Raw genomic sequence first — 18,224 nt, forward strand, 5'->3', positions numbered from 1 at the left:
TGCGCTCTAATTAACGAAATCCTCGCCCATGTCAACTGTTGTATCTGTAAAATAAATTAGCGGGGAATGAGTCGCTAGCTCAGTGAGTAATAACACTTAACCACAACTTGTAACTGAACAAACATGTCATCTATACTAGGCAAAGGATATTTATTGCGTATTGTTATCTTGTTCAACTGCATGTAGTCAATGAACATTCTCAGGGACCCGTCTTTCTTCTTTACGAACAGTACTGGTACACCCCATGGAGATATACTCGGTCTGATAAAACCCTTATCTAACAAATCCTGTAGTTGTTGTTTTAGCTCCGTCAATTTGCTGGTGCCATCCGATATGGCAGTATTGACATGGGCTGTGTGTCAGGTGACAAATCAATACCAAAATCTATTTCTCGTACTGGAGGAAATCCTGGTAAATCCTCAGGAAATACATCAGAAAATTCTCTCACTACTGGAACATTTTCTATACTAATTGTTTCCTTTCTTGTGTCATTTACAATAGCTAAGAGACCCAAGCAACCTTTCTTCAGAAGTCGTTGAGCCTTCATAAAAGATACAACTTTGCAAGTCTCTAGAACCTGACCCCCTTTTAAAACAAAACTAGGTTCATTTGGTATATCAAACTTGACTATCTTTGCATGACAATCGACGATAGCATAGTAAAAAGATAACCAATCCATTCCCATCAGCATGTCAAAGTCAATCATATCAAGTACAATAAGGCCAGCTAGAGTATCTCTACCCTCAACCCGAATCTGACAAGCACGATGCACGTATTCAGCTAATAGAGACTCTCCAATAGGAGTAGCAACTAGAAAAGGATCATTCAATAGCTCAGGCTTTCTAGTAAACCTCAAAGCAAAGTATGAGGACACATAGGAGTGAGTAGATAATGGATTAATCAATGCAAGTGCATCAAATGAACAGACAGAAAGAATACCTGTAACCACATCATTCGAGGCTTGAGCATCCTGTCTAGTAAATACAAAAACTCTCACCTGACCTCTACCAGCATTCTCTTGTCCTTGATTCACAGTAGCACAATCTCCAGCACCTCGACCTCTATTTCCTATACCTGTAGCACCTAACGTATTATGAGTGGTCTGAGTAGGTGCAGCTGACTGAATAGAAGCCTGGTTGAAATTTCTCGGAGGCTGAGGGCAATCCCTCAAGTGATGTCCCAACTGGCCACACCGAAAGCACTCTCCAGTTATGTAATGACCCAACCGGTCATTTCGAGAGTTATAGCCCCGTTTTCCCCATTTCTACTTCTTTTTGTGTTATTCAGCTATATTATGTTATATCGGGTTAGTTGGTTCGGGTCCGGAAGGAACTCGAAGTGAATTGAGATACTTAGTCTCTTAAGTAGAAACTTAAGTTGGAAAAGTCAACCAGATGTTGACCTATGTGTAAATGATCTCGGATTTGAATTCTGATGGTTCCGTTAGCTCTGTTAGGTGATTTTGGACTTAGGAGTACGTCCGAAATGTGATTTGGAGGTCCGTGGTAGAATTAGGCTTGAATTCGCGAAATTGGAAATTTGACGATTTCAGTCGGCAGTGGAAAATTTGATATCGGGGTTGGAATGGAATTACGGAAGTTGGAGTAGGTTCGTAGTGTCATTTGTGACGTGTGTGCAAAATTTGAGGTCATTCGGATGTGGTTTGGTTGGTTTTGGCATCGGTTGCCAAATTTGGAAATTTAAAAGTTCTTAGGCTTGAATCCGACGGTAATTTGATGTTGTTTTGAGTGATTCGAAGGTTCGACTAAGTTGGTATGTTGATATATGACTTTTTGGTATTTTTGGTTGAGGTCCCAAGGGCCTCGGGATGATTTCGGGTGGTTAACAGATTTGTTGAAGTTGGAAATTGCAACTAGAGCTGCTGTTTCTGCTATTTCCGCACCTGCGAAAGAAAGTGTCGCAGGTGCGAGGCTGCTGGTGCGCGTGGGGAATGCGCAAGTGCGGGAGACGCTGGGCCAAGGCTGGGAACGCAGGTGCAAAGAATTGGCCGCATCTGCGAGCCCGCAGGTGCGAGGCTTTGAGCGCAGATGCGGAGATGAGAAGTTTGGACTGGTTTCGCAGATGTGCACCTGGGACTGCAGATGCGAGTCCGCAGGTGTGGAATCTGGGTGATTAAGTGAGTTACACAGGTGTGGCTTCTTAGACCGCAGGTGCGGTCACGCGGGTGCGAGAAAATGGCCGCAGGTGCGAAAAACCTGGGCAGAAACCATAAATAGAACCCTTCGCGAATTTTGGTCATTCTTCACAATTTGAACTCTGTTTTGGAGCTTTTGGGAGAGGTTCGAAGAGGGAATCAAGGGGATGTCGTTGAGGTAAGTTACTTGAGCCCTAATACTTGTATATATGGTGATTTCCCGTTATTTTAATCATGGTAATTTGTGGAAATGAGGGGTTAGGGCTTGGAATTTTTGGAGAGTAATTTAAGGATTTGAAGGACCAAACGATGTCGGATTTTGATGAATTTGGTATGGTTAGACTCGTGAGTGAATGAGCTTTCTAGTTTTGTAAATTTTGTTGGATTTCAATATGTGGTCCCGGGGGTCGAGTTTGAGACAATTTCGGGTTTTGGTCTAATTTTGTAGTTTTTCTTGTGGAATTCATTCCATTAGCGCGTATTGATGGTATTGTACTGATTGTGAATAGATTCGGAGCATTTGGAGGCCAAGTCCAGAGGCAAGATCATTGCGGGTTAGAGATTTGACCGGTTTGAGGTAAGTAACGATTGTAAATCTGGTCCTGAGGGTATGAAACCCCGGATTTCGTATCATTCTACTATTTTTAGTGACGCACATGCTAGGTGACGGGCGTGTGGGCGTGCACTGTTGGGGAATTGTTACTTGGTCCGTCCCGTAGAAACTATAAAGTTGCATACTTTGTTGAAACCATTTGATACTTATATGTTTTAGAAAGAATTTCTGTAAATTGGGCTGAATGCCATGTTTGGGCCTTGCGCCAATACTGTTTGGACCCTTAGGGATGTTTCTTACCATCCTCTTATTGTTTTCGATTGAAAATCTATACTCAGTCATGTTTATACTTCTTTTCTGCATAACCCAGTTTTATGACTCTATTTTGATGCACATAAATGTTTTGGGCCGAATGCCCTGTTTAACTGAAATGCCCGAGTGGCTTGATTTGAGAGGATGAGTGTGGATCGGGGCTGCCTGCCTGTAGCATACTTTATGACTGAGTGAGGCCGAGGGCCTGATTTGTGAGGATGAGTGTGGATCGGGGCTGCCCGCCTGCAGCATACTTTATTATTATCGCACGTGAGTTATCCGTGCAGATTATAGCGCTTGGGCTGAAGGAGCCCCTCCGGAGTCTGTACACACCCCTAGTGAGCGCAGGTACCTACTGAGTGCGAGTACCGAGTGCCTAGTGCTGAGTGCTGAGTGACTGGGAGGCATGAGTGATTGTGATGTATGCCCGAGTGGCAAGAGTGATTGTGAGGTATGCCCAAGTGGCAAGAGTGATTGTGAGGTATGCCCGAGTGGTAAGAGTGACTGTGAGGTTTGCCCGAGGGGTTGTATATGAGTGATGTTTTTCCCGAGGGGCTGTTTATGATTTCATCATTTTTTGCTCATTTTTGCATTGAGCCTTCGTTTGAAAAACTGTTGGAAAAATATCTTTAGAACTGGGTTTAAACGAGATGTTTGATTCAAATCCTGATTTTAAAAGCATGTGGTATTTTACTGAGATTTCCTGATATGAACGTTATATGCTTTATTGCTCGTCACTACTGCTCAGTCTTTATTTATTGTTGTTACTTACTGAGTTGGCGTACTCACGTTACTCCCTGCACCTTGTGTGCAGATTCAGGTATAGCTGGACACAGTAGCCGTTATTGAGTGTTCTGGTTGCAGATTTTCTTGGAGATAACAAGGTAGCTATTTGGCGATCGTAGCCCCTCCTCTTCTTCCTCTTATCTTCCTCTAGTTGTATTTAGCTATTTTCCAGGTTGAGTTAGCCTTGATATTGTTAGATAGATTGTAGCAGATGCTCATGACTAGTGACACCCCGATGTCGGGCTTTTCTTTTCTGCACTTCCATTTTTCTTTGATTTGAACTCTTTTAATGGGGGTTTTATGTCAAATAACCTTGAAATTATCTTTAAAATGAAATATCGGTTGTTTTTGAAATGAGTCGGCTTGCCTAGTTCCACGATAGGCGCCATCACGACAGGGGTTAGTTTTGGGTCGTGACAGATTAGAATGAGAGGCTAGGTTACATAGGTCTCACGAGTCATGAGCGAGTTTAGTAGAGTCTTGCGGGTCGGTACGGAGATGTCTGTACTTATCTTCGAGAGGCTGCAGAACCTTTAGGAAACTCCACACTCTTGAATTCTTATCGTGCGAATCTGTTGATTCTAGTAACTAAACATCTATTGTTTCATTCTCTCACAGATGGTGAGGACTCGTACTACCGGTTAGGAGGGCCAGCCACCAGTACCACCAGCCAGGGCAGCGAGAGGCCGAGGCCGTGGTAGGGGCCGAGGTACAGCCCGTACAGTAGTTGGGGCAATACCTACAGATCCACCGGTTGTCCCAGATCAAGACCAAGTTCCAGTTGTTGATGCACCAGCTCAGGCACCACCTGTGCCTATTGTGATTCCAGGCCTTCAGGAGGCCCTAACTCAGATTTTGATAGCGTGTACTGGCCTTGCTCAGGCGGTCTCTATTTCGACGGCCGCAACCACTTCTCAGGCCAGGGGAGGCACTCAGACTCCCATCGCTCGCACACCTGAGCAGGTTATTCAGGGACTTCAGACACCGGAGGCACCACCAGCCCAGTCGGGTTCTATTGCTCAGGATTATGTGGTTCCTGCTATGCCTGAGGATGATCAGCGCAGGTTGGAGAGGTTTGGGAGACTTTAGCTACCACCTTTCAGTGGCACAGAGAGAGAGGATGCTCAGGACTTTTTGGACAGGTGTCAGAGGGTACTCCATACTGCTAGTATTTTGGAGACTTGTGGGGTCTCATTCACTACCTTTCAGTTTTCTGGGGCTGCACTCAGATGGTGGGAGACTTACGAGAGGCGTAGGCCTGTTGGCGCGGCACCCCTTACTTGGCAACAGTTCTCCGTGTTCTTTTTGGAGAAGTTCGTGCCTCGATCCCGCAGAGAGGAGTTGCGTAGACAGTTTGAGCGGCTCCGCCAGGGTGATATGTTTGTGACGCAGCATGAGATACAGTTCTACAAGTTGACCTGTCATGCTATCTGGTTTGTTCCCACGGACAGAGAGAGGATCATGAGGTTTATAGATGGCCTCACTTATCAGCTTCAGTTGCTCATGACCAGGGAACAAGTTTTGGCTGCTACCTTTGATGAGGTTGTCGACATTGATTGGCAGATTGAGATGGTTCGCGATCAGGAGAGGGTTGAGCGGGTGGCCAAGAGGCCTCGTGGAGCGGTGCTTCTTTTGGGGTCAGTTCCAGCACGGTAGAGGTCGTCATTTCAGAAAGGCTCAGCCAGCTCGACCATTTCATCGGTGTACATCATCTGGCTATGGTTCTCACATTTCTCATCACTTAGTGCCCTTCCAATTCAGAGTTCGTTCCGTGCTCCACCTGTTCAGGGCTCTTCCATGCCAGGTTCTTCTACTAGTCATCCCGGTGCTAGGGGTTCCCTTCAGTTTCCTCTGCCAGCACCAGGGAGTTGTTTTGAGTGTGAGGAGCTTGGGCATAAGTGGAGGCAGTGTCCTCGTCGTTATGGAGGTCCATCTCAGCAGAGGAGTCAACCTCTGACTACAGCACCAACTACCTCACCACCCGCCCAGTCAGCTCGGGGTAGAGGTCAGTCAGCTAGGGGTCGCCCTAGAGGGGGAGGTAGATCAGGGGGTGGTCAGGCCCGTTTCTATGCTCTCCCTGCCGGACCAGATGCTATTGCTTCAGATGCTGTGATTACAGGTGTTGTCTCAGTTTGCCATAGTGATGCCTCAGTATTATTTGACCCTGGTTCCACGTATTCATATATTTTCTCATATTTCGCCCATTTTCTGGATATGCCCCGTGAGTCCTTAGTTTCATCTGTACATGTATCTACTCCTGTGGGCGATACTATTATTGTGGACCGCGTATATCGGTCATGTGTGGTGACTATTGAGGGTCTGGTGACCCGAGTAGATCTATTGTTGCTCAATATGGTTAACTTTGATGTCATATTAGGTATGGACTGGTTATCTCTATGTCATGTTGTTCTAGATTGTCGTGCTAAGACGGTGACGTTGGCTATGCCGGGAATTCCGAGGGTTGAGTGGAGCAGTTATGTAGATTATGTACCAAGTAGGGTGATTTCATATTTGAAGGCTCAGCGCATGGTTGAGAAGGGTTGCCTATCTTATTTGGCTTTTGTGAGGGATGTTAGTGCAGATACTCCTATCATTGATTCTGTTCCAGTGGTACGTGATTTTCCGGATGTATTTCCTGCAGACCTACCAGGCATGCCGCCTGATAGGGATATTGACTTTGGTATTGATTTGGTGCCGGGCACTCAGCCCATTTCTATTCCACCGTATCGTATGGCACCAGCAGAGTTGAAGGAATTGAAAAACGAGCTTCAGGAACTCCTCGATAAGGGGTTTATTCGGCCTAGTGTGTCACCTTGGGGTGCACCTATTCTATTTGTGAAGAAGAAGGATGGTTCCATGAGAATGTGTATTGATTACAGGCAGTTGAACAAGGTCATAGTCAAGAACAAGTATCCTTTGCCTCGTATTGATGATTTATTCGACCAGCTTCAGGGAGCGAGGGTGTTCTCCAAGATCGATTTGAGGTCCGATTATCACCAGCTGAAGATTCGGGATTCAGATATTCTTAAGACAGCTTTCTGGACCCGATATGGCCATTATGAGTTCTTGGTGATGTCTTTTGGGCTGACCAATGCCCTAGTAACGTTCATGTATTTGATGAACAGTGTATTCCATCCCTATTTGGACTCATTCGTCGTTGTATTCATTGACGACATCCTTGTGTACTCCCGTAGCCAGGAAGAGCACGCGCAACATTTAAGGGTTGTATTGCAGAGATTGAGGGTGGAGAAGCTTTATGCAAAGTTCTCTAAATGTGAGTTTTGGCTCAGTTCAGTAGCATTCTTGGGGCATGTGGTGTCCAGTGAGGGTATTCAGGTGGATCTAAAGAAGATAGAGGCGGTGTAGAGTTGGCCTAGATCGTCCTCAGCCATGGAGATTAGGAGCTTTCTTGGTTTGGCGGGTTACTACCGTCGCTTTGTGGAGGGATTTTCATCTATTGCATCGCCCTTGACCAAATTGACCCAAAAGGGTGCTCCATTCAGGTGGTCAGATGAATGTGAGGAGAGCTTTCTGAAGCTTAAGACTGCTTTGACCACAGCTCCAGTGTTAGTTCTGCCATCAGCTTCAGGTTCTTACACCGTGTATTGTGATGCCTCGAGGATAGGCATTAGTTGTGTTTTGATGCAGGAGGGTAGGGTGATTGCCTATGCCTCGCGCCAGTTAAAGACCCATGAGAAGAATTATCCTATCCATGATCTTGAGTTAGCAGCCATTGTTCACGCCTTGAAGATTTGGCGTCATTATTTGTATGGGGTTCATTGTGAGATCTATATAGATAACCGGAGTCTGCAGTATCTGTTAAAGCAGAAGGATCTTAATTTGCGTCAGCGGAGATGGTTGGAGCTTCTTAAGGACTATGATATTACTATTTTGTACCATCCGGGGAAGGCCAATGTTGTGGCCGATGCTTTGAGTCGCCGGGCAGAGAGTTTGGGGAGTTTAGCATATCTTCCAGTAGCAGAGAGACCTTTGGCATTAGATGTTCAGACCTTAGCGGGCCAGCTTGTCAGATTAGATATTTCGGAGCCTAGCCGGGTATTGGCTTGTGTGGTCTCCAGGTCTTCTCTTTATGACCGTATCAGGGAGCATCAGTATGATGACCCCCACTTGCTTGTTCTTTAGGACAGGGTTCAGAGAGGTGATGCTAGGGATGTGACTATTGGTAATAACGGGGTGCTGAGAATGCAGGGCTGGATATGTGTGCCTAATGTAGATGGGTTTCGAGAGCTGATTCTTGAGGAGGCCCACAGCTCGTGGTATTCCATCCATCCGGGTGCCGCGAAGATGTACCAGGATTTGAGGCAGCACTATTAGTGGAGGCGGATGAATAAGGATATAGTTGGGTTTGTGGCTCGGTGTCTAAACTGTCAGCAGGTTAAGTATGAGCATCAGAGACCGGGTGGCTTGCTTCAGAGGTTAGAGATCCCAGAGTGGAAGTGGGAGCGAATCACTATGGACTTTGTAGTTGGGCTTCCACGGACTTCGAGGAAGTTCGACGCTATTTGGGTTATTGTGGATCGGCTGACCAACTCCGTGTACGTTATTCCAGCTGGTACTACTTACTCTTCAGAGCGATTGGCTGGGATTTACATCCGAGAGGTCGTTCGCCTTCATGGTGTCCCAGTTTCTATCATTTCAGATAGGGGTACTCAGTTCACATCGCAGTTTTGGAGGGCCGTGCAGCGAGAGTTGGGTACTCAGGTTGAGTTAAGCACGGCTTTTCACCCTCATACAGACAGGCAGTCCGAGCGCACTATTCAGATATTGGAGGACATGTTGTGTGCTTGTGTCATTGACTTTGGGGGTTCATGGGACCAGTTTCCGCCACTCGCGGAGTTTGCATATAATAACAGTTATCAGTCGAGTATTCAGATGTCTCCGTATGAGACTTTGTATGAGAGGAGGTGTAGATCTCCGGTTGGATGGTTTGAGCCGGGTGAGGCTAGGCTCTTAGGTACAGACTTGGTCCAGGATGCGTTAGATAAGGTGAAAGTGATTTAGGAGCGGCTTCGCATGGCGCAGTCCAGGCAGAAGAGCTACGCGGATAGGAAGGTCCGTGATGTGTCTTTTATGGTTGGGGAGAAGGTTTTGCTGAAGGTATCACCCGTGAAGGGTGTTATGAGGTTTGGGAAGAGGGGTAAGTTGAGCCCCCGGTTCATTGGACCTTTTGAGGTGCTACAGAGGATAGGGGAGGTGGCTTATAAGCTTGCCTTGCCACCCAGCTTGTCGAGTGTGCATCCAGTGTTTCATGTTTCCATGCTCCAGAAGTATATTGGAGATCCGTCCCATGTTTTGGATTTCAGCACGGTCCAGTTGGAGGGTGATATGACTTATGATGTGGAGCCGGTGGCTATTTTAGATCGGCAGGTTCGAAGGTTGAGGTCAAAGGATATAGTTTCAGTGAAGGTGCAATGGAGAGGTCAGCCTATGGAGGAGGCCACATGGGAGACCGAGCGGGAGATGCGGAGCAGATATCCACGCCTATTCGAGACTCTAGGTATGTTTCTAGACCCGTTCGAGGACGAACGGATGTTTAAGAGGGGGAAGATGTAACGACCCGCCCGGTCTTTTCGAGAGTTATAGCCCCATTTTCCCCATTTCTACTTATTTTTGTGTTATTCAGTTATATTATGTTATATCGGGTTAGTTGGTTCGGGTCCGGAAGGAACTCGGAGTGAATTGAGACACTTAGTCTCTTAAGTAGAAACTTAAGTTGGAAAAGTCAACCGGATGTTGACCTATGTGTAAATAATCTCCGATTTGAATTCTGATAGTTCCGTTAGCTCCGTTAGGTGATTTTGGACTTAGGAGTGCATCCAGAATGTGATTTGGAGGTCCGTGGTAGAATTAGGCTTGAATTGGTAAAATTGGAAATTTGACGATTTCAGTCGATAGTGGAAAATTTGATATCGGGATCAGAATGGAATTCTGGAAGTTGGAGTAGGTTCGTAGTGTCATTTGTGACGTGTGTGCAAAATTTGAGGTCATTCGTACGTGGTTTGGTTGGTTTTGGCATCGGTTGCCGAATTTGGAAATTTAGAAGTTCTTAGGCTTGAATCCGACGGTAATTTGATGATTTGATGTTGTTTTGAGTGATTCGAAGTTTTGACTAAGTTGGTATGTTGATATATGACTTGTTGGTATTTTTGGTTGAGGTCCCGAGGGCCTCGGGGTGATTCCGGGTGGTTAACGGATTTGTTGAAGTTGGAAATTGTAGCTGGAGCTGCTTCTTCTGCTATTTCCGCACCTGCGGAAGAAAGGTTCGCAGGTGCGAGGCTGCTGGTGCGCGTGGGGAATGCGCAGGTGCGGGAGACGCTGGGCCAAGGCTGGAAACGCAGGTGCGAAGAATTGGCCGCATCTGCGAGCCCGCAGGTGCGAGGCTTTGAGCGCAGATGCGAAGATGAGAAGTTTGGACTGGTTTCACAGATGCGCACCTGGGACCGCAGATGTGAGGAAGGGGTCCGCAGGTGCGGAATCTGGGTGATTAAGTGAGTTGTGCAGGTGCGGCTTCTTAGACCGCAAGTGCGGTCGCGCGGGTGCGAGAAAATGACCGCAGGTGCGAAAAACCTGGGCAGAAACCATAAATAGAACCCTTCGCGAATTTTGGTCATTCTTCACAATTTCAACTCGGGTTTTGGAGCTTTTGGGAGAGGTTCGAAGAGGGAATCAAGGGGATTTCGTTGAGGTAAGTTACTTGAGCCCTAATACTTGTATATATGGTGATTTCCCGTTGTTTTAATCATGGTAATTTGTGGAAATGAGGGGTTAGGGCTTGGAATTTTTGGAAAGTAATTTAAGGATTTGAAGGACCAAACGATGTTGGATTTTGATGAATTTGGTATGGTTAGACTCGTGAGTGAATGAGCTTTCTAGTTTTGAAAATTTTGTCACATTTCGAGACGTGGGCCCGGGGGCTGGGTTTGAGCCAATTTCGGGTTTTGGTCTAATTTTGTACTTTTTCTTGTGGAATTCATTCCATTAGCACGTATTGATGGTACTGTACTGATTGTGAATAGATTCAGAGCATTTGGAGGCCGAGTTTAGAGGCAAGATCATTGCGGGTTAGAGATTTGACCGGTTTGAGGTAAGTAACGATTGTAAATCTGGTCCTGAGGGTATGAAACCCCGGATTTCGTATCATTCTACTATTTTTAGTGACGCACATGCTAGGTGACGGGCGTGTGGGCGTGCACTGTTAAGGAATTGTGACTTGGTCCACCCCGTAGCAACTGTAAAGTTGCATACTTTGTTGAAACCATTTGATACTTATATGTTTTAGAAAGAATTTCTGTAAATTGGGCTGAATGCCATGTTTGGACCTTGTGCCGATGCTGTTATGACCCTTAGGGGCTGTTTCTTAACATCCTCTCACTGTTTTTGATTGAAAATCTATACTCAGTCATGTTTATACTTGTTTACCGCATAACTCAGTTTTATGACTCTATTTTGATGCACATAAATGTTTTGGGCCGAATGCCCTATTTTACTGAAATGCCCGAGTGGCTTGATTTGTGAGGATGAGTGTGGATCGGGGCTGCCCGCCTGCAACATACTTTATGATTGAGTGAGGCCGAGGGCTTGATTTGTGAGGATGAGTGTGGATCGGGGCTGCCCGCCTGCAGCATACTTTATTATTATCGCACGTGAGTTGTCCGTGCAGATTATAGCGCTTGGGCTGAAGGAGCCCCTCCGGAGTCTGTACACACCCCCAGTGAGCGCAGGTACCTACTGAGTGCGAGTGCCGAGTGCTGAGTGACTGGGAGGCATGAGTGATTGTGAGGTATGCCCGAGTGGCAAGAGTGATTGTGAGGTATGCCCGAGTGGCAAGAGTGATTGTGAGGTATGCCCGAGTGGCAAGAGTGATCGTGAGGTATGCCCGAGTGGCAAGAGTGATTGTAAGGTATGCCCGAGTGGCACGAGTGACTGTGAGGTTTGCCCGAAGGGCTGTATATGAGTGATGTTTTGCCCGAGGGGCTGTTCATGATTTCATCATTTTTTGCTCACTTTTGCAGTGAGCATTTGTTTGAAAAACTGTTGGAAAAATATCTTTAAATGATTTTTACTGGAATTGGGTTTAAACGAGATGTTTGATTCAAATCCTGATTTTAAAAGCATGTGGTATTTTACTGAGATTTCCTGATATGAACGTTATATGCTTTATTGCTCATCACTACTGCTCAGTCTTTATTTATTGTTGTTATTTACTGAGTTGGCATATTCACGTTACTCCCTGCACCTTGTGTGCAGATTCAGGTATAGCTGGACACGGTAGCGGTTATTGAGTGTTCTGGTTGCAGATTTTCTTGGAGATAGCAAGGTAGCTGTTTGGTGATCGCAGCCCCTGCTCTTCTCCCTCTTATCTTCCTCTAGTTGTATTTAGCTATTTTTCAGGCTGAGTTAGCCTTGATATTGTTAGACAGATTGTAGCAGATGCTCATGACTAGTGACACCCCGATGTCGGGCTTTTCTTTTCCGCACTTCTGTTTTTCTTTGATTTGAACTCTTTTAATGGAGGTTTTATGTCAAATAACCTTGAAATTATCTTTAAAATGAAATATCGGTTTTTTTGGAAATGAGTCGGCTTGCCTAGTTCCACGATAGGCGCCATCACGACAGGGGTTAGTTTTGGGTCGTGACAAGTTAGAACACGATATTGGCCCAAATGTGATCTACCACAAGTCTGCCAGACTGGATTAGTGTCATATATCTGCTCAAAATTATGATGTCAAGAAGATGATGGTCCCCTATAACCCTGTCTGTAATGTGGTATGTATGTGGACTATGAAGACAAGTGTGTCCCTATCTAAGAACTCTGTTGTTGTTGTCATTGATTTCCTGCTCTTTGATTTTCACTAAAACCGCCACTAAAAGACCCTCCTATCTTGGCCTTCTTACGTAAATCACTAGTTGCACGCTCCTCACGTCCCTTGGTTTCAATCTTTCTAGCAAGGTCGACTGCATCAGAGTAGCATAAAGTCTTCATCTGTGGGGCTTCTGCAGTGTATAGACGACCAACCAATCCATCAACAAACCTCTGAACTCGAGATTCTTTGGTAGGCACCAAGTAAGGGGCATATCTAGCAAGCTTACAAAACTTGGTGTTATATGTTGACACATCCATATCTGGAGTCTGAACCAATCTATCAAAGTCTCTAGCATATTTTTGCATCAGACTGTCCGGAAGAAAATGATTCGTGAACAATTTAGTGAATTCGTCCCATGTCAGTGGTGCTGCTCCTACTGGCCTTCCTAGCAATACAGTTTCATACCATATGTTGGCCATATCCTCTAGTTTGTATGTTGTGATCTCCATGGCTATCTCACTAGAACATCCAATAGCACGTAATGCCTTGAGTTCCCCATCCAAGAAACTTTGAGGATCTGCTGAATTATCAGAACCTGTGAATTTTGATGATTTCAATTTTAGGAACTCTTACAGGGATACCTCCTTATTCCCGAAAGTGTGAGTCTTTGCAGGTGCTTGTGTTTGTAAAGTAGCCTGAGGAGCTGAACTTCCACCCTGAGTAGGCACCAATGCCTCTAACACATTCAATAACCTTGCCACTGCGTCTGCAGGTAAGTCAACAGTAGGTACAACAGTTGGCACTGGTGGTGCCAACTGTTATCTCAAGTTATCTTATCAATCTCAAGTTATCTCAACGCACGATTAAAGAATGAAAAAAGGGAAAACATTCCTAGATATTCAGTAGCCTCAAGATCATAAGTATGGGCGCCTACATACCCATGAACAAGACTCTACTAAACATTGCTCCATGACTCGGGACTTAAAGCCTAAGATCTGATACCAACTTTGTCACGACCCAATTTATGATCATGACCAGCACTTAGGAGCAAGTGCCCCCAAGTAAGCCTCATCGGCATTTTATAGAAAATCGGACAGAGTTTTCCCTATTTTTGGACTGTCAAAATTTTTTTCTGTCTCAAAATCAACAACCAACCATCCTAATATCCAACCAAACAATCGACAACTTATCAATTAACCAAAACAAGTGTCCACCATTACTAATCAACCTACTAACAACCAGAAATACTAATTTATCTTCAACTTTGATAATAAAGAACGATACTCAACATAAGACTATAATAACAAAAGAATACTCATGACACTAAAATATTGACTATGGAGCGACTCTAAGAGTTCAACTAAAGACCATAACAATAAATAAAATCTCCGCCCACGCGAACAAGTGCGAGGCTCACCAAGAACTATCAACATGTGCGCTCTAATTAACGAAATCCTCGCCCGCGTCAACTGATGTATTTGTAAAAACAAAATTAGCGGGGAATGAGTCGCTAGCTCAGTGAGTAATAACACTTAACCACAACCATTGTTTATTGGGAACAAGTCAGAAAACATGCTAGTATGTCAAACAGAAAATAACATGAAAATGCCTTTTCAGAAACAATAAATAATTTTCAGTCTCATCATGTTTTTCTTGTAGTATAACACAATTAACAATTCAGTAATAAGCTCGGTAACCACTGTATAATATCAATATTCATATTTGGGAGGTTTCAATGAACGGATCATGTAATCGGTATAACTGTGGACTTATTCACAAGAAGTTAAATATAGCGGTAGTCCCTACTCGAGGAAAATCGGTAACGGTATGCTAGTTCTACCTTCCCACTAGCGAGGGCTATAACGGTAATCTATAATTACAAGGTGCACCGGGTCTAACGAACCCGCTGTTAGCTACGGGATCCTTCAAAGCCTACTCCCATTTATAATTGTCTTTGTAATCCATATATACTCGTAGGAAAATATATACACAATTAACAATTCAGTAATAAGCTCGGTAACCACTATATAATATCAATATTCACATTTGGGAGGTTTCAATGAACGGATCATGTAATCGGTATAACTGTGGACTTCTTCGCAAGAAGTTAAATATAATGGTAGTCCCTACTCGAGGAAAATCGGTAACGGTATGCTAGTTCTACCTTCCCACTAGCGAGGGCTATAACGGTAATCTGTAATTACAAGGTGCACCAGGTCTCACGAACCTGCTTTTAGCTACGAGATCCTTCATAGTCTACTCCCATTTATAATTGTCTTTGTAATCCATATATACTCATAGGAAAATATTTTAAAATAATGTAGGGCATATCGGTTCTTATCAAATTATGAAATATCATTTCGATAACAATAATTTCAAGTAACGGTAAAACTTATCTAGTGACAAAGGAAATATTTAAAATAACGGTGATCATGCCAAATAACTATTTCGGTATCATATTGAGTAAAAGACCAGTCCCACATGCAACTCAAAATAATCGATAACATATTCATATAAAATAAATCATGTATAAATCATGCAAGTTATGAAAACACAAATTGCGGTAAGATTAATACTCACAGTACTCGTGCCGAATACCAAATGCTTCACCTCGAGCAATTCATACAACTTCCTCAAATCAATCTATAATCATATCAACACCGATCTTGTGTTAATTGCCTCATTTAGGCTAAATCCATCATTAATTTAGAATACCCAATCCTCCGAGTTTTATATTTTACCATCAATTCGCCCAATTATATTTACCTATGCTATGAGTAATTTAAATTAGTCCAAAATCTTTTAAATAAAAAGGTATTTATATGGTTTATTCCCTGTACTGTTCAATTTCCTTAATCGTGTGCATAAATTGAAACTGAAATAACATTACTGTCCATAATATTTCTTCTTTTTTTCCAAGTGAATTTATCCTACAGTAACATTGACCGACTTCCAATTGCATAATTTGCCCAGAATAACTCTTATTGGTATTAAATTTCTTATACCTTGTGAAACCCTTCAAATATATGAACTAGTGCCTAGTTAATATTTCTCAATGTTTGGTTCCAGCCTCTTTCTTCTTCCTCTTCTTCTTCTTCTTCTCCTTTTGTTTACTCCTCTATGGTTTTTTTTTGGTTTCTTCTCTGTTGTTTAGCAGCAGCTTTGTTGCATCCCTTTTCCCCTTTTCACGTTTCTCCTTCTAATAGGCTTTATCCTATTCTCCTATTATTTCTTTTTTTTAAACTTTAGTTAAAAACTTATATGCCCTTATTAATAAAATATAGGGTATTACATAATGGATATTTCTTCTTCATACAACTTACTGTTGGGAAGACCTTGGATACAAATGGCAGGGGCTGTCCCATCAACCCTACACCAATGCATGAAATTTTAGTGGGGTTGTCAAGAGATCATGATCCATGGGGAATGGGGCCAATCAGCTTATTTAGAGCATGCAGTTCTGTTTATTAAAGAGCTAGTAACAGCTGCTTTCCATGTTGTAGAAATCATGCAGACCACCAACATAGAAGCGACTGAGAAAATCTTGGGAATTCAGTCGCCATATAGATCCAAGATGGCCATGAGGGAGATGATGAAACATGGATATAGACCAGGAACTAGGCTGGGAGCCAAATCAGACGGGATTATCGAACCAATTGAGCCAAATGGGCAGAAAGGAAGGGCCATCATAGGATATCAAATTCCGATGGGGAAAATTCGTACTGGTAGCTCCAGGAAAAAGAATTTTATTCCAGAGCATGTTTCGGGTACGGGCTAGAGTTCAGCACCAGAAGATGATATCGTCAATGGAATAGGAAGGTTGTTCGTGACTATGATTGCAGAATGCTGCGAAGAAATTGACATCAAGACACCGACCATTCGGAATGCCGAACTAGGAGAAGAAATACGGAATTGGACCCCCAGCCCGTCTTTGGTAAGAGGGAGTCTTGGTAGTGTGGAGTTTTAAATGTTTTCTTTTAAAAGCGCACGGTCAATTAAGGCATGCACCGTGTCTGTACCTTTTTGTCATTTGCCTTTTTTGAACGCTTAGACTTTCCTCTTTTTGGATGAAATAAAAGAATTGTTTTCTTAGAATATTGAAACTTTATTTACCGCTTCAATTATACTTAGTTTTTCTTTTCTGTAATAAAAATTATAAAAACCCACATTCCGTGATTGTGACATGTAACGAAATCGTCGAGCGAAACAACCTAGATTATGAGGAATATGATGAGAGTATGATGCCATATAATCTCCCACAAGAGACTGAATATATGGAGAGTCAGAAAAAGCCCAACTTAGAAAAAACAAGAGTGGTGAATCTCGAAAGCGAAGAAGACATCAAAGAAACCCGAATCAACATTCATCTAGAAGCAGAGCAGAAGGATGAACTGGTTGAGATCCTCCGACAATACATCGATGTATTCGTGTGGTCATATGATGACATGCCTGGATTAAGTACTGACAACATCTCGCATCGACTGTATACCAATCCTTCCAGACTGCCAGTCAAGCAGAAACCTAGAAAATGCAAGCTCGAGTTAAGTCTGAGGATAAAGGAAGAAATAACCAAGTAGATAGAGACAAATGTAGTAAGGGTCACCAATTATCCCAGCTGGTTAGCAAATATCGTCCCATTACCCAAGAAAGATGGGAAGATCAAGATATGCATGGACTAGTGAGATCTCAACAAAGATAGTTTGAAGGATGACTTCCCTTTACCGAACATCCACATCATTATCGAAAACTACACAAAGCATGAACTGCAGTCGTTCGTGGATTATTTCGCTGGATACTACCAGTTATCGATGCATGAGGAAGATGCAGAAAAGACAACCTTTACCACACCTTAGGGAATTTACTACTATAGAGTTATGTCGTTCTGCCTCAAGAACATCGGTGCCACTTACATGAGGGCTATGATGACCCTCTTTCACGACATAATTCACAATATGATCGAGGTATGTGTGGATGACATCATCATCAAGTCTCGGAAGAGTTAAGAACAATTGGATGATTTGAAGAAATATTTTGAGCGCTTGCGGAGGTAAATCTTGAAATTGAATCCGACACAATGCGCGTTCGGAGTCCCTACTAGAAAATTGTTAGGCTTCATCGTAAGCAGAAAAGGATAGAACTTGACCCATCAAATATCAAGGACATTCAGGAGTTCCCACCGCCCAAGAGTAAGAAAGATATTATGAGTTTCGTAGGTAGGTTGAATTATATCAGTAGTTTCATAGCCAGTCCACAGTAATTTGTGAACCCATTGTCAAGTTACTGAAAAAGGTTGCTGCCATAAAATGGACAGAAGAGTGTCACAACGCCTTCAACCAAACTAAGGAGTACTTGTCAAATCCACTAGTGCTCGTTCCTCCCGAGCCCGGGAAGCCATTGTTACTATATCTGTCAGTCTTGGATAACTCCTTCGGATGTGTGTTAGGACAGCATAATGAAACCGGGAGAAAGGACCAAGCCATCTACTACTTAAGTAAGAAGTTCACACCATGCTAGGCCAAATAAACTTTGATGGAATGCACTTGCTATGCTCTGACTTGGATTACCCAGAAACTAAGGCATTACATGTCAGCAT

General features: G+C 43.6%; 2 protein-coding genes across 2 annotated transcripts; both read right to left on the reverse strand.

The window, feature by feature from the left end:
• Window positions 1–310: 310 nt before the first annotated feature.
• Window positions 311–3,050, reverse strand: LOC138897285 (uncharacterized). Its single transcript, XM_070183249.1, has 2 exons — window positions 3,009–3,050; window positions 311–1,183 (listed from the first exon to the last, which is right to left on the reverse strand). Exons 1-2 carry the CDS (start codon window positions 3,048–3,050, stop codon window positions 311–313), a joined length of 915 nt encoding a protein of 304 aa, XP_070039350.1.
• Window positions 3,051–12,651: 9,601 nt separating this feature from the next.
• LOC138897286 (uncharacterized) lies at window positions 12,652–13,602 on the reverse strand. Its single transcript, XM_070183250.1, has 3 exons — window positions 13,570–13,602; window positions 13,341–13,446; window positions 12,652–13,226 (listed from the first exon to the last, which is right to left on the reverse strand). Exons 1-3 carry the CDS (start codon window positions 13,600–13,602, stop codon window positions 12,652–12,654), a joined length of 714 nt encoding a protein of 237 aa, XP_070039351.1.
• Between the last annotated feature and the right edge of the window lie 4,622 nt (window positions 13,603–18,224).

The sequence above is a fragment of the Nicotiana tomentosiformis genome, chromosome 8 (genome assembly GCF_000390325.3).
Source record: "Nicotiana tomentosiformis chromosome 8, ASM39032v3, whole genome shotgun sequence".
Taxonomy (NCBI): domain Eukaryota; kingdom Viridiplantae; phylum Streptophyta; class Magnoliopsida; order Solanales; family Solanaceae; genus Nicotiana; species Nicotiana tomentosiformis.

Excerpts from the sequence above, each read along its gene's own strand:
- LOC138897285 (XM_070183249.1), bottom strand. The coding sequence starts at position 3,050 with ATGACTGAGTATAGATTTTCAATCGAAAACAATAAGAGGATG. Across the intron at positions 1,184-3,008 it reads TCGAAAACAATAAGAGGATG|TTGGGACATCACTTGAGGGA; the intron begins GTAAGAAACATC and ends CGGTGTGGCCAG.
- LOC138897286 (XM_070183250.1), bottom strand. The coding sequence starts at position 13,602 with ATGGAGCAATGTTTAGTAGAGTCTTGTTCATGG. Across the intron at positions 13,447-13,569 it reads TAGTAGAGTCTTGTTCATGG|TTGGCACCACCAGTGCCAAC; the intron begins GTATGTAGGCGC and ends TTGAGATAACAG. Across the intron at positions 13,227-13,340 it reads GGTGCCTACTCAGGGTGGAA|GTTCTGATAATTCAGCAGAT; the intron begins GTTCAGCTCCTC and ends CAAAATTCACAG.